The 12975-nt window shown below is 46.5% G+C and overlaps 1 protein-coding gene across 1 annotated transcript; it reads left to right on the forward strand.

The window, feature by feature from the left end:
- The first annotated feature begins 1459 nt into the window (after window positions 1–1459).
- On the forward strand, window positions 1460–11896 carry KIR2DL4 (killer cell immunoglobulin like receptor, two Ig domains and long cytoplasmic tail 4). The gene is given in 8 exon segments (NM_001194933.1): window positions 1460–1499; window positions 1699–1734; window positions 2576–2860; window positions 3740–4033; window positions 6625–6675; window positions 10913–11017; window positions 11474–11526; window positions 11627–11896. Coding segments are annotated over 8 exon segments (1134 nt in total).
- Window positions 11897–12975: the final 1079 nt, after the last annotated feature.

The raw sequence follows: 12975 nt of genomic DNA on the forward strand, positions 1-12975 counted from the left end.
GCCTTATAATTCTTTCTCTTTCCTGATTGCTCTGTCTAGGACTTCAAGTACTATGTTGAATAGGATGGTGAGAGTGGGCATTCTTGTCTTGTTTCACTTATGAAGGGAACTTCTTCCAGCTTTTACTCATTCAGTATGATGTTGGTTGTGGGTTTGTCATAGGCGGCTCTTATTATATCGAGTTATGTTTCTTCAATGCTTAGCTTGTTGAGGGCTTTTAACATGAAGAAATGCTTAGTAAAAAGCATGTTCTACATGTGTGTTGAGAAGATCATGTGGTTTTTGTTTTTAGTTTTGTTTAGGTGATGAATCACATATATTGATTTGTGTATGTTCAACCAACATTGCACCCTAAGAATAAAGTCGACTTGATCATGGTGGATTCACTTTTTGATATGCTGCGGGATTCAGTTCTTAGTATTTTTTGTGGATTTTTGCATCTATGTTCATCAGGAATATTGGCATGTAGTTTTCTTTTGTTTAATGTTCTTTTCTGTCTTTGGTATCAGGGTGATGCCAGCCTCATAGAATGAGTAAATGCCACCCTGGGCAAACAGTGAGACCCATCCCTTTTTAAAAATTATGAGTTTTACAAATTTAAAATGCATAGTGAAAAAGTTCTTACAAACTCCAGAAAGGTAGGTGTAAATAAGAGACATTTGTAAGAATGACAGCACATTAAATGTGTAGATTTCAACCTTCAGTTATTGCAATATTCCAGTATCAAGTTGGAGGATGTTATCAGTCTGATATTTTTTCCTCAAATGAGAGAGAGAAAGAAAGACACACGAACAACACAGGGAGAAAAAAAGCACACGTTACAGAGAGACAAAAAGGGAGACAGGGAACTGTGAATTTGGACTCTTGTGTCATAAGACAAATTCTAGATAACACGACCAGACCCTCAATTGACATATTGTGTTTTTGCTAATAAGGTGGAATTCTATGATGCGAAATAACTATATAGTCTTTTCTACTGGGATTTAAATCATTTTATCTGTTTCTGGCTTAACAGGAAAAATACAACCATGGAAAATTATGATGATTTATTTAATACAATTGCTCTATAGTGTTAATAAAACCTATTAGGTATTTTGCATATTACATATCAAGGAGAGTTTGAATCTCAGGTAGAAACAAAAAAAATACATCAAAAGTTCCTCATGTGAGTGCAGAATTCAATCATCCTGTGCAGGGGTAAGTGAGTCTGAAATGTGTTTTGAGTCTGGCCGTTGTGCATGATGTGAAGTGACAAGTCTAGTCTGCAGTTTTCAGAAACCCTCATTCCTCCCTTGACTGAACTCACCACTTGAACCTCATATGACGTAGAAGAAGCCTACCTATGTCCCCTTCACATGTTGTGGTCAATGTGTCAACTGCACGATCCAGGCCCCTCACCACATCCTCTGCACCAGTCAGTCGAGCGGAGTCACTGCGTCCTGGCAGCAGAAGCTGCACCATGTCCATGTCACCCACGGTCGTCATCCTGGCATGTCTTGGTGAGTCCTGGAAGGGAAGGAGCACCAGGGTTACACTATGGGCCTGCAGATTGGGTGTCTCCCCAGCAGAGAGCCATGTTCTGAAGCAAGTGAGTGGAGAGGATGAGTTAATTTTCAGTCCAGCGTGGCGCCCAGTGGCTCAGGAGGAAAGGGTAGGTTGGTGCCGAGATGAATAGTTCATCATGATCTTTCTTTGCAGGGTTCTTCTTGGACCAGAGCGTGTGGGCACACGTGGGTGAGTCCTTCCCCAAATGATGGGTTGCCATCTTCACCCCAATACAAGTGAATTTTCCGGAAATGGGAGGGAGGCAGCACAGAGGGTGGGCTGATGGGCTGACCATGGGAAGGCCTGGGGGGAGTCTCTCATGAAGTAGTAAGAGGAGATCCTGGGAGTCTCTCATGAACTAGTAAGAGGAGATCCTGGTATGCTCAGCCCTCTGTTTTGTCTTAGCCCTCCCCGGCCTTTCTTCCCCATGGCTGAGTTGAGCTCTGTGTGGCCCAGGCGGGATACTGAGGTGCTCAAAGCTGGGGTGTGTTGGGGGATGTGGTGTCACCGACAGAGGAGGGAAGGGTAGCAGCATTAGGAACAGCAGGTCCTCTGAGGAGAAGAGGGTAACTCACACCCTCCAGCGTTTCCATGACGGTAGGGGCTGCAGTGTGGCTGCTATCATTCTACCAGAAGAGGTGGGGGAACCACAGCCACGACCCTGCCATTCCAAATCCTCTGAAGGAGCTCAATTGTTTATTGTGGTTCAGGCATTAGCTGATATCCCATTCACAAAGATCATACCCTCCACCCCGTGTCTACTTTGTGTTGTTTGGTGTAACTAATCTTGCAGTATTAAAATCTAGTAAGAGTCCCTTACTCAGCACCTGCTCAAAGTTCTCAGCTGACACTTTTGTTGTAGGGAGACACCATGTCTATGCAGGATGGGTCCTTCCTGTAGCCCTTGGCACCCAGGACCCAGGTGTGGTAGGAGCCTTAGAAAGTGGAAATGGGGAGAATCTTCTGAGCACAGGGAGGGAGGGGCGGCTCCACATCCTCCTCTCTAAGGCAGCATCTCCTTCTCCCCAAGGTGGTCAGGACAAGCCCTTCTGCTCTGCCTGGCCCAGCGCTGTGGTGCCTCAAGGAGGACACGTGACTCTTCGGTGTCACTATCGTCGTGGGTTTAACATCTTCACGCTGTACAAGAAAGATGGGGTCCCTGTCCCTGAGCTCTACAACAGAATATTCTGGAACAGTTTCCTCATTAGCCCTGTGACCCCAGCACACGCAGGGACCTACAGATGTCGAGGTTTTCACCCGCACTCCCCCACTGAGTGGTCGGCACCCAGCAACCCCCTGGTGATCATGGTCACAGGTCAGAGGGCTCCTGTCTGGGCTTCTCCTTGTCCCACCTCCGGAGTCCCAGAGCTTCTGGTGGGGGTGTCCACCAGAGTCCGATCATCCAGGCCCCAACTGTATTTGGGGTAAAGGGGGATTGAATACAGGGGAATGGGTGCTGTGTTGGGAAGAATAACTGTCCCCATCGATGGCCACATTGTAATCCTTGGAGCCTGTGACTATTTATGTTATAGGGCAGGGGATTGAAGGGGAAGATGGAGCTCAGGTTGTTGATGAGTTGACCTTGAGATGGGGAGACGGCCTGGACTCTCCCACTGGGCTCAGTGTAATCACAAGGGTCCATATGAGTGGAGAAGGAAGAGGAGAATGGGGATTAGAGCAGCGTCGTGGGATACTCCACCAGCCACTGTGGGCTTTGAAGGTGGAGGAAGACCACGAGCCATGAAGGGGCTGGAGAAATCAATGGAACTGATTCTCCCGAGTCTCCAGAGGGAATGCAGCCCTGCAGATGCCTTGATTGTAGCCCAGGAAGAACAGGGTCTGATTTCCGTCTCCAGAAGTGGAAGGGGTCAGTGTGTTCTCTCCTGCCGCCATGTTTGTGATAATTTTCTCCAGCAACAACAGGAAACCAATACAGGAACCCAGGTGAAGGACAAGTTAAAAAACCAAACAAGAAGGTTAGCTACCCTGAGATTAGCAAGGGTGCACTGCTGATGCCACCACCAGGCTGGAACCACATAGGGAGGGATCGACAGGAAGAGTTGGGGGTGGAGGGTGAGAGAGAGAGAGAGAGAGCACTAGGCCATAGAGCAGGGGAGTGAGTTCTCAGCTCAGGTGTGACAGGAGCTGTGACAAGGAAGAACCTCCCTGAGGAAACTGCCTCTTCTCCTTCCAGGTCTATATGAGAAACCTTCACTCACAGCCCGGCGGGGCCCCACAGTTCGCACAGGAGAGAACGTGACCTTGTCCTGCAGCTCCCGGAGCTCCTTTGACATCTACCATCTATCCAGGGAGGGGGAGGCCCATGAACTTAGGCTCCCTGCAGTGCCCAGCATCAATGGAACATTCCAGGCCGACTTCCCTCTGGGTCCTGCCACCCACGGAGAGACCTACAGATGCTTTGGCTCTTTCCATGAATCTCCCTACGAGTGGTCAAACTCGAGTGACCCACTGCTTGTTTCTGTCACAGGTGAGGAAAGCCCATGCCTGTCCCATGTCGTATGATCCTAGAGCCTTAGCTGAGGAGCTTCCTGCTGATGATGGAGAGAAGCATGGACAGATGCAGAGAGAAGATGCAGCATGGTGTGAGGGAGGGATCAGGGCACAGGATGGCAGACAGGGCACCTCCAAACCCTCCTGCATGGCCTGCATGGAAGCTTGCAGTCAGGGCTCCGGGTACCCAGGCAGATGGAGAAAGTGGTCAGGACAGACCCAGAGGAGGGAGACTGGGCTCAGTTTGGGGAGATCAGAGGTTCCCTCAGCCCCTCAACCTTACCCATATCCCAGAAGCCCACCCTGGCCTCTCACCTACACAGAGATGTCATCACCAGCAACCCCTACACTTTTTCTTTTCCTTTGAAAAAATGCTGATTGAGGTTAAATATACCTATATAATTTACCAACTTTACCATTTTAAGTGTAAAATCTAGGGATCATAAATACCTTTATATGCTGTGTGCGGTGGCTCACGCCTGTAATCTCAGCATTTTGAGATGCCAAGGCAGGTGGATCATTTAAAATCAGGTGCTGGAGACCAGCCTGGCCAACATGGGGGAACCAATCTTTACTAAAAAGACAAAAAAATAAAATTAGCCAGACATGGTGCCGGGCGCCTATAATCCCAGCGACTTGGGAGGCTGAGGCGGGAGAGCGGCTTAAACCCAGGAGGAGGAGGTTGCAGTGAGCTGAGATCATGCCACTGCACTGCAGCCTGGTGACACAGAGAGACTCTGTCTCTAAATAAACAAATAAATACTTTTATATTCTTCTTTTGTTACCCTCCACCCCTTCCTTCCTAACCTCTGGTATCCACCATTCTAATCTCTACCTTCATGAGGTCCACCTTTTACATCCTGCATGTGAGTAAGAAATGGCAATCCTTGTAATGACCTCCAGTCCATCCATGTGGCTGCAAATGACAGGACGTTACTCTTTCTATGGATGAGTTGTCTCCATTGTGTGTATGTACTACATTCTCTCTATCCATTCATCCACTGATGGGCAGGTGGGTTGACTCCACATCTTGGCTACTGTGAACAGTGCTGGAACAGTCATGGGAGTGCAGATGTCACTTCAATACACTGAAGTCCTTTTCTTTGCGTTTACACCCACTAGTGGAATTGCTAGATCCTCTGGATGTTCTCTTTTTAGGTTTTGTTTTATGCTTTTTGTTTTTTTGACATAGCGTTTCACTCTTGTTGCCCAAGCTGGAGTGCAATGGCACCATCTGGGCTCACTGCAACCTCTACCTCCAGGATTCAAGCGATTCTCCAGCCTCAGCCTCCCGAGTAGTTGGGATTACTGGTGCCTGCCACCACGCCTGGCTGATTTTTGTATTTTTAGTACAGATGGGGTTTCACCATGTTAGCCAGGCTGGTCTCGAACTCTTGACCTCCAGTGATCTGCCCACTTCAGCCTCCCAACGTGCTGGGATTACAAGCGTGAGCCACAGTGCCTAACCTCTTTTTAGTTTTTGAGGAACTTCCGTATTCTTCTCCTTTGTAATGGCTGTATTAATTTACATTCCTATCAACAGTGTATCAGGGTTCTCCTTTCTCCACCACCTTGCCAACATTTGTTTTGTCTGTCTCTGAGATAAAACCCATTGTAATGGGGTGAGATGATAGCTCATTGTGACTTCATTTGCATTTCTCTGATGATTAGTGATACTGAGCACTTTTTCATATATGCAAGGTATATATGTTCATTTGTATGTTTTGTTCATTGAGAAATGTCTGTTCAGGTCTTTTACTAATTTTGTAATTAAATTATTAGTTTTATTGAGGTGTTTGAGCTTCTTTTATATTCTAGTTACTAATCCCCTCTCAGATGCATAGTTTGCAAATATTTGCTCCCATTCTGTGGGTTGTCTCTTCTTCACTTTGTTGGTTGCTTCCTTTGCGGTGCAGAAGCTGCTTAATTTGATATAATCCCAATGGTCTATTTTGTTGTTGTTGTTGTGATTACTTGTGTTTTTGAGGTTTTAAATAAAATAAAATGTCTTCCCTCAGACAAATGTCCTGGAGCATTTCTCCAGTGTTTCCTTTTAGACGTTTAATGGATTCAGGTCTTAAGTCATTAATCCATTTTCATTTGATTTTTGTGTATGGTGAGAGGTAGAGGTGCAGTTTCATCCCTCTGCATGTAGATATCCAGTTTTCCCTGCACCATTTATTGAAATGACTGTCCTTTCCAGATTGTAGATTCTTCGAACCTTTGTCAAAGTCCATTGGATGTAAATGGGTGGATTACATCTGTGTTCTTCATTCTGCTCCATTGTTTTATGTGCTTTTCTTTATGCCAATGTCATGTTGTTTTGCTTACTACAGCTCTGTAACATATTTTTAAGTCAGGTAGTGTGATGCTCCTGTTTTCTCCTTATACCTTGAAGTCTCAAGACAGTTGGCGTCACCTACAATGATTATGGAGAAGGGGATGCCAGGACTCCCAGGGCCCAACATTAGATAATAGAATGTTGGCCATGAACCAACCTCAAAGATTTCCATTGAGTAGAAGACAGGCATCCTCATTGCCACACCTCTCTCCTGTCCCATGTTCTAGGAAACCCTTCTAGTAGTTGGCCTTCACCCACTGAACCAAGCTTCAAAACTGGTAAGTGAAGGACCCCTCTTATCTCTGCTTTTGGAAACCTGGGGAGGTAGAGGCCTTGGATTCAAGCGTTGGCTCAGCACCTGCCAGCTCTGTGATTGTGGGCCTGTCTTCCATTGTCTCTGAACCCCAGACACTCCAACAGCGAAAGGGATCTGGGCCCAGCACAGGGCTCAGTGAAATCTCTTAATCTCTAATTTTCTGCTGCTGAGACCTCAGGGTAGAAGGATGAGTGCAAATCAGACGTTCTTCTCAGGAAAAATGCGGTGTTTGTTCTGCCTGCATTCCTAACTGGGAGGACAAATGCCTGGGGGCTTGAGAAGGGGAAGGAAGGGGAACATTTTTGAGGGTGGTGTGTTTGTAGAGAAGTTCTACTTGCCAAGGAATGAGCTCCTGTCTGTCATGATCCAACCCTGGTTGACTTAGTGGAACAAGAGCTTTGCGGTAAGAGAGAACATAGTTCATCCATGGCACATGACACTTCCACTCACTCGTTCAGCCACCGCCCCATGCTCAGACTGTGCAGTGTGGAACCTTTTCCTATCTTGCCATAACAAATTTCCACAAGCTTCGTGATGGAAACCACATTTTTAAAAAATATCTCATGGTGCTGTAGCTCAGAAGTATGAAATGCATCATCTCACTGGGCTAAAATCAAGGTGACAGCAAGGCTGCCTTCCCTCTGAAGGCTCCAGGCAAGAATCTGCTTCCTCACTTTTCCCAGCTCCTAGAGGCTCCCACATTCCTCGGCTCGTGGTCCCCGTCTTCCTCCCTCAAAGTCCACAGAGGCTGGTCACGCCTCTCACACGGCATCACTCAGACCCTTCTTCCTTGTCCACACCTCTTTCTCTGAATGCTGCTCTGCCTTCTTCCTCATCTTTTAAGGACTTTGGCATTCTATTGGAAACACCAAGATAATCCATCATAATTTCCCTAAAATCATCTAGGATACTCTCCTTTTAAGGTTAGCTGATTAGCAACCGTAATTCCATCTGCAATCTGCATTCCTTTTTTTCATGTAAAATAACATATTCACAAGATATGGCGAGTAGGACAGGAACATTTTGGGGTGGGGCGGCATTCTTCTCCTTTCCACAAATGGTAAACAGGGTGAATTTGGCTTCTGCTCTTGGACACTGATATTGCAAAGGGTTAGATGGGAGGGCAGAAAATGAATGCACAAGTGGACCAATAAATGAATGATCCATTGGGAAGCATCTGTGCATGAGAATGATTGACTGATTGGTTGTTTTTATGAGACGGTGTCTCCCTCTGTGCCCCAGGCTGGAGTGCAGTGGCGGAATCTCGGCTCACTGCAACCTCCACCTCCCAGGTTAAAGCGATTCTCTTCACTCAGCTTCCCGAGAGGCTGGGATTACACCCATGTCCCACCAGGCCTGGCTAATTTTTTTTGGTATTTTTTTTAGTACAGACAAGATTTTACCATGTTGCCCAGGCTATCTCAAACTCCCAACCTTAAGGGATCCGCCCTTCTCAGCCTCCCAAAGTGCTGAGATTAGAGGCGTGAGCCAAGGCGCCGAGCCGTATTTTAAAAGAAATAATAGATAATGCTGAGTGTATAATTTCGGGTGACAGAGAAGTTCTCACTGATCAAATAATACTTGTGACCTTAATGAAAAAAATAGATCAACCCCTGGAAGATTGGCGGAAGGATTTTCCACACAGCTGTCAGCCGTGAAGGCACAAAGGTGAAAACAATGTTATGTGGAAGGAAGAGGCTCTGCCTCAAATGCTGGGAATGACATGGGGAGAATGACAAGACGACTGTAGAGAGACAGAGAGCACACTGGGTACACAGGAAACTAAGGAGGAACAAGGGGTGTGTGTTTTATACTCACAGCCCTTGGACTTACCTCGGGGCTTACTGGGAATCCCTACATGATTAATAGTGACTGACATGAAAATAAGGGAGGCCCAGGTGCATAACTGGAATCTAGGAGACCGTGGAAAAGGCAATTCCCGCCCCCCTGGTGAAATGTGGTGCTGATTTAGACACTAAATGAATGAAAGATGGACACAAGATGTGTTTGTGAGGTAGAGTAATTTGCAGGGAGGGCTTGCCTGGTTTGATGTTCCCTAATTGTTTAATCTTCACTTCATTGATTTCTTTCTGAGATTTATTTTTCCTACATGTAAATCAATACTTGGCAGAGGAGTGATAGATACATGAGGGGTGGTGCAAAGGAAGACACCTATTATAATATAACACACAAGGTTCTGAACGGTGGCTCACACCTGTAACCCAACATTTTGGGAGGCTGAGGAGGCTGGATCAAGTGAGATCAGGAGTTCGAGATCAGCCTGGACAACATGGTGAAACCCCATCTCTACTAAATATACAAAAACTAGCTGGGCGTGGTGGCGCGTGCCTGTAATACCAGCTATTCGGGAAGTTGAAGCAGGAGAATGGCTTCAACCAGGGAGGGAGAGGTTACAGTGAGCCAAGATCGCGTCATTGCACTGCACCCTAGGTGACAGAGTGAGACTCCATCGCAAAAAATAAAAATAAAAAGTACATAAATATAATATAACATGCACGAATGACAAAGGCACACAATTCCAATCATGTTTCTATTTCTCTATAATGACTTCTTTGATCCTTTATCTTATCCGTAAGAAAATCAGGTGAAAACATCTTCCTTATTTGGCTTTCTGTGAGCATGAGATCATATGGAAAATGTGAAACCCACCAGCACAGGTCCTGGAATAGAGAACGTGATCTGTTCATGGCACAAAACTTGCCCCTTCACCCAAATCCCCCACCTCACCCCTACTTCCAATCACATTAAGTGATACAGATAGATCATGGGGAGGTAAAAACTAATATTCTTTGGAGTTCAGATCGTAGACTCAGAGACCAGTGCCAGCACTTTCTCCTGGTCACCTTTTGGAGTAATTCACAGAAAGACAGGCTGTATTGAAGCAACAGATGATGGAGGGGGTGGTCTTTCCCCCGGACTCTCGGGTGGAACAGCAGCCTAATATCTGACTCCCAAGATGACAAAAGTAGCATGTTGCCCACGAGCTTCATCATTATTTCCTGGCTGTTTGATATAAGACAGCTCAACCTCACTTATGTTGATTTCAATGTCACTGTTTTTTCCTTTTCTTGGAGAATGTAATTTGTTTGAGTCAAGAGGGTTGTGGATGTAGAAACTGTAAAGCACATTCACTGTGTATCAATCCCCGTCCAGTCTTCCCAGAGAAGACTCTAAACACCTCCCATACTGCACCTGGGGCTGTGCCAATTTCTATCACTCACCGTCACTCCAGGGAGACAGAACACACAGGGAATACATTACATAGGCAGGTTCATTACTTATAGATAAGCAGAGAGTGACAACAGAAACCTTCCTTTCAGGGTGAGCCAGTCTCCCAAGGCTCAGAAAAACTGCTCAGGACACATGGAGTCACTTCATGTGCACTGTAGCTGGGGGAAGCCAGAAAGCAGCCCAGCCTGGGTTTTGTACCCTGGAGCCACAGGAAGCACTCAGCTAAAGCACTGCATGACGTCCTCCTCCAGGAAGAACAGGAAGACAGCCCAGGCTGTTCTGGGATGTTCCTCCTGATCTCAGGATGTTGCTGTCTTCACCTATTTTTGTTGCTACAAAAGAACACTTGAGCCTGGGTATCTTCTAAAGAAAAGAGATGTGTTTGGCTCACTGATCTGCATGCTGTACTAGAAGCAGGACACCAGCATCTATTTCTGGCTGCGGCCTCAGGCTGCTCCCACTCTGACAGAAGAGAAGGGGGTCCTGCGTGTGCAGAGACCGCAGAGATCACATGGCAAGAGAGGGAGAAAGGGGGTGTGATGGAGCTTCCAAGCTCTTTTTAAGAATCAACTCTCCAGGGTACTAATAGAAGGAGAACTTGCTAACCCCGTCCTCTGGGGACAGCATTAATCTATTCATGATGGATCCACCCCCATGACCAAAACACCCCTCCCAATAGGCACAACTTCCCACACTGGGGATTAAATTTCAAAGTGGGGTTTGGAGGGGTCAAACATTGAAACCATAGCAGTTGTATCATCAGCACATTCTATTGTTATTATGAAAACTATAACGGAGAAAGCAGGAGAAAGCTGGGTCTCCCGCCTCGTGGGTGCTTGTCCTAAAGAGGTGTTTTATGTGGTTGCCTGGCAACCAAGAAATGAGAGACAATCCACAAAGAGGAACTGCTATGGTTAGCTTCTTATTGGATTCCCATCTTCCTCCAGGTATCGCCAGACACCTGCATGCTGTGATTAGGTACTCAGTGGCCATCATCCTCTTCATCCTCCTCCTCTTCTTTCTCCTTCATCGCTGGTGCTCCAAAAAAAAAAGTAAGTCTCATGAAGCAGAGGCCAGAGAACTCAGGGCCCTGTGGGGAAGCAGGATGGGAGCAGGCACGTGTGTGTTCCTCACAGGCAGGATGGTCCCTGGCCCAAGGCGGGAGCCACAGAGGCAGAGCTTTCTAGAGAGAGCACCAGACAACCTGCCCCTGCCTTCAGCTCACAGACTGATTGTGAACTGTGTCCTCATGTCCCCTGCAGCCACTCACATCCAGGAGAAGGTTCCATGACAGGCAGAAAGTGGGAGATAGAATGAATGGGATGGGAACTGACAGCTATTCATGGAATGGGGTCTTGCACTCAGAGAGATGGAATGTCTGAGTCTGGCTGTTGGCAGCTGAGGGACCTCAGGCACCTATGGCCTCCCCCTGTGTGTTGGTATCCGTTCATGAAATGGGGACCCAGAAGTGCCCTCCCAGCTGTTTTGATTGCTTCCGTCTCCTACAGATGCTGCTGTAATGAACCAAGAGCCTGCGGGACACAGAACAGTGAACAGGGAGGTAGGTCCTCCTCAGCCCAGCCTCATGGATACAGTCTTATTCCCTAACAGTCCTGAAAAATGGGAACACCCTCCCTCACTCAACATTTCCCTCTCTCCAGGACTCTGATGAACAAGACCCTCAGGAGGTGACATGTGCACAGTTGGATCACTGTGTTTTCACACAGAGAAAAATCACTGGCCCTTCTCAGAGGACCAAGAGACCCTCAACAGATACCAGCGTGTATATAGAACTTCCAAATGCTGAGCCCAGAGCATTGTCTCCTGCCCACAAGCACCACAGTCAGGCCTTGATGGGATCTTCTAGGGAGACAACAGCCCTGTCTCAAACCCAGCTTGCCAGCTCCAATGTACCAGCAGCTGGAATCTGAAGGCATGAGTCTCCATCTTAGAGCATCGCTCTTCCTCACACCACAAATCTGGTGCCTGTTTCTTGCTTACCAATGTCTAAGGTCCCCACTGCCTGCTGGAGAGAAAACACACTCCTTTGCTTAGCCCACAATTCTCTGTTTCACTTGACCCCTGCCCACCTCTCCAACCTAACTGGCTTACTTCCTAGTCCTACTTGAGGCTGCAATCACACTGAGGAACTCACAATTCCAAACATACAAGAGGCTCCCTCTTAACATGGCACTTAGACACATGCTGTTCCACCTTACTTGATGCTGTTCCACCTTTCCTCAGACTATTTTTCAGCCTTCTGTCATCAGTAAACTTACAAAATTTTTTTATGATTTCAATGTAGTTCTCTCCTCTTCAAATAAACGTGTCTGCCCTCATTCTTTAGGTGACTCTTTTTTTGGCTGAAAGTTTCTGGTGTTATCATTACCATGTCCATATAACCCCATCTGTTCTCCACTGGGTTCTCACCCCTGGACTCGGAGCTTCTGGAAGCACGGTGGAGCCTCATTTGTCTCTGAGACTCCAATTTCCATCCAAAGATGCAGCACATAGGAGGTTCCAAGGATCGTGAATCAGATGAACAAGTGATATTCTTACTCTCTGCAACCTGGAAAGCTGGCAGAGTCATTCCAAGATGAAACATTTGTAGAGTCACAGGCCTTGTTAGTTTCATCTACTCCACAGGGACACATATCAAAACATCATCTTTCATACTATACATATACAGTTGGTCCTCCATATCTGTGGGATTTACAGGTGTTTATTGAACCAACTATAAATCAAAAATATTCAGAGAAAAAATCCACAAACTTTCAAAAAACAAAACTATGTTGAATGGACACAAACGAAGCAGTGTGTAGGCTGTATCAGGAATTATAAGTAATTAAGAGATGATGTCATGTACACAGGAGGATGTGCATGGGTTATATCCAAATGCTGTGCCATTTCATGGAAGAGGCTTGAGCATCTGCAGATTGTGCTATCTGAGTGGAGATCCTGAAACCAATCACCCACGAATAATGAGGGATGACTGTATATAACTTTTATT

This window comes from Pan troglodytes, chromosome 20 (genome assembly GCF_028858775.2).
Source record: "Pan troglodytes isolate AG18354 chromosome 20, NHGRI_mPanTro3-v2.0_pri, whole genome shotgun sequence".
Taxonomy (NCBI): domain Eukaryota; kingdom Metazoa; phylum Chordata; class Mammalia; order Primates; family Hominidae; genus Pan; species Pan troglodytes.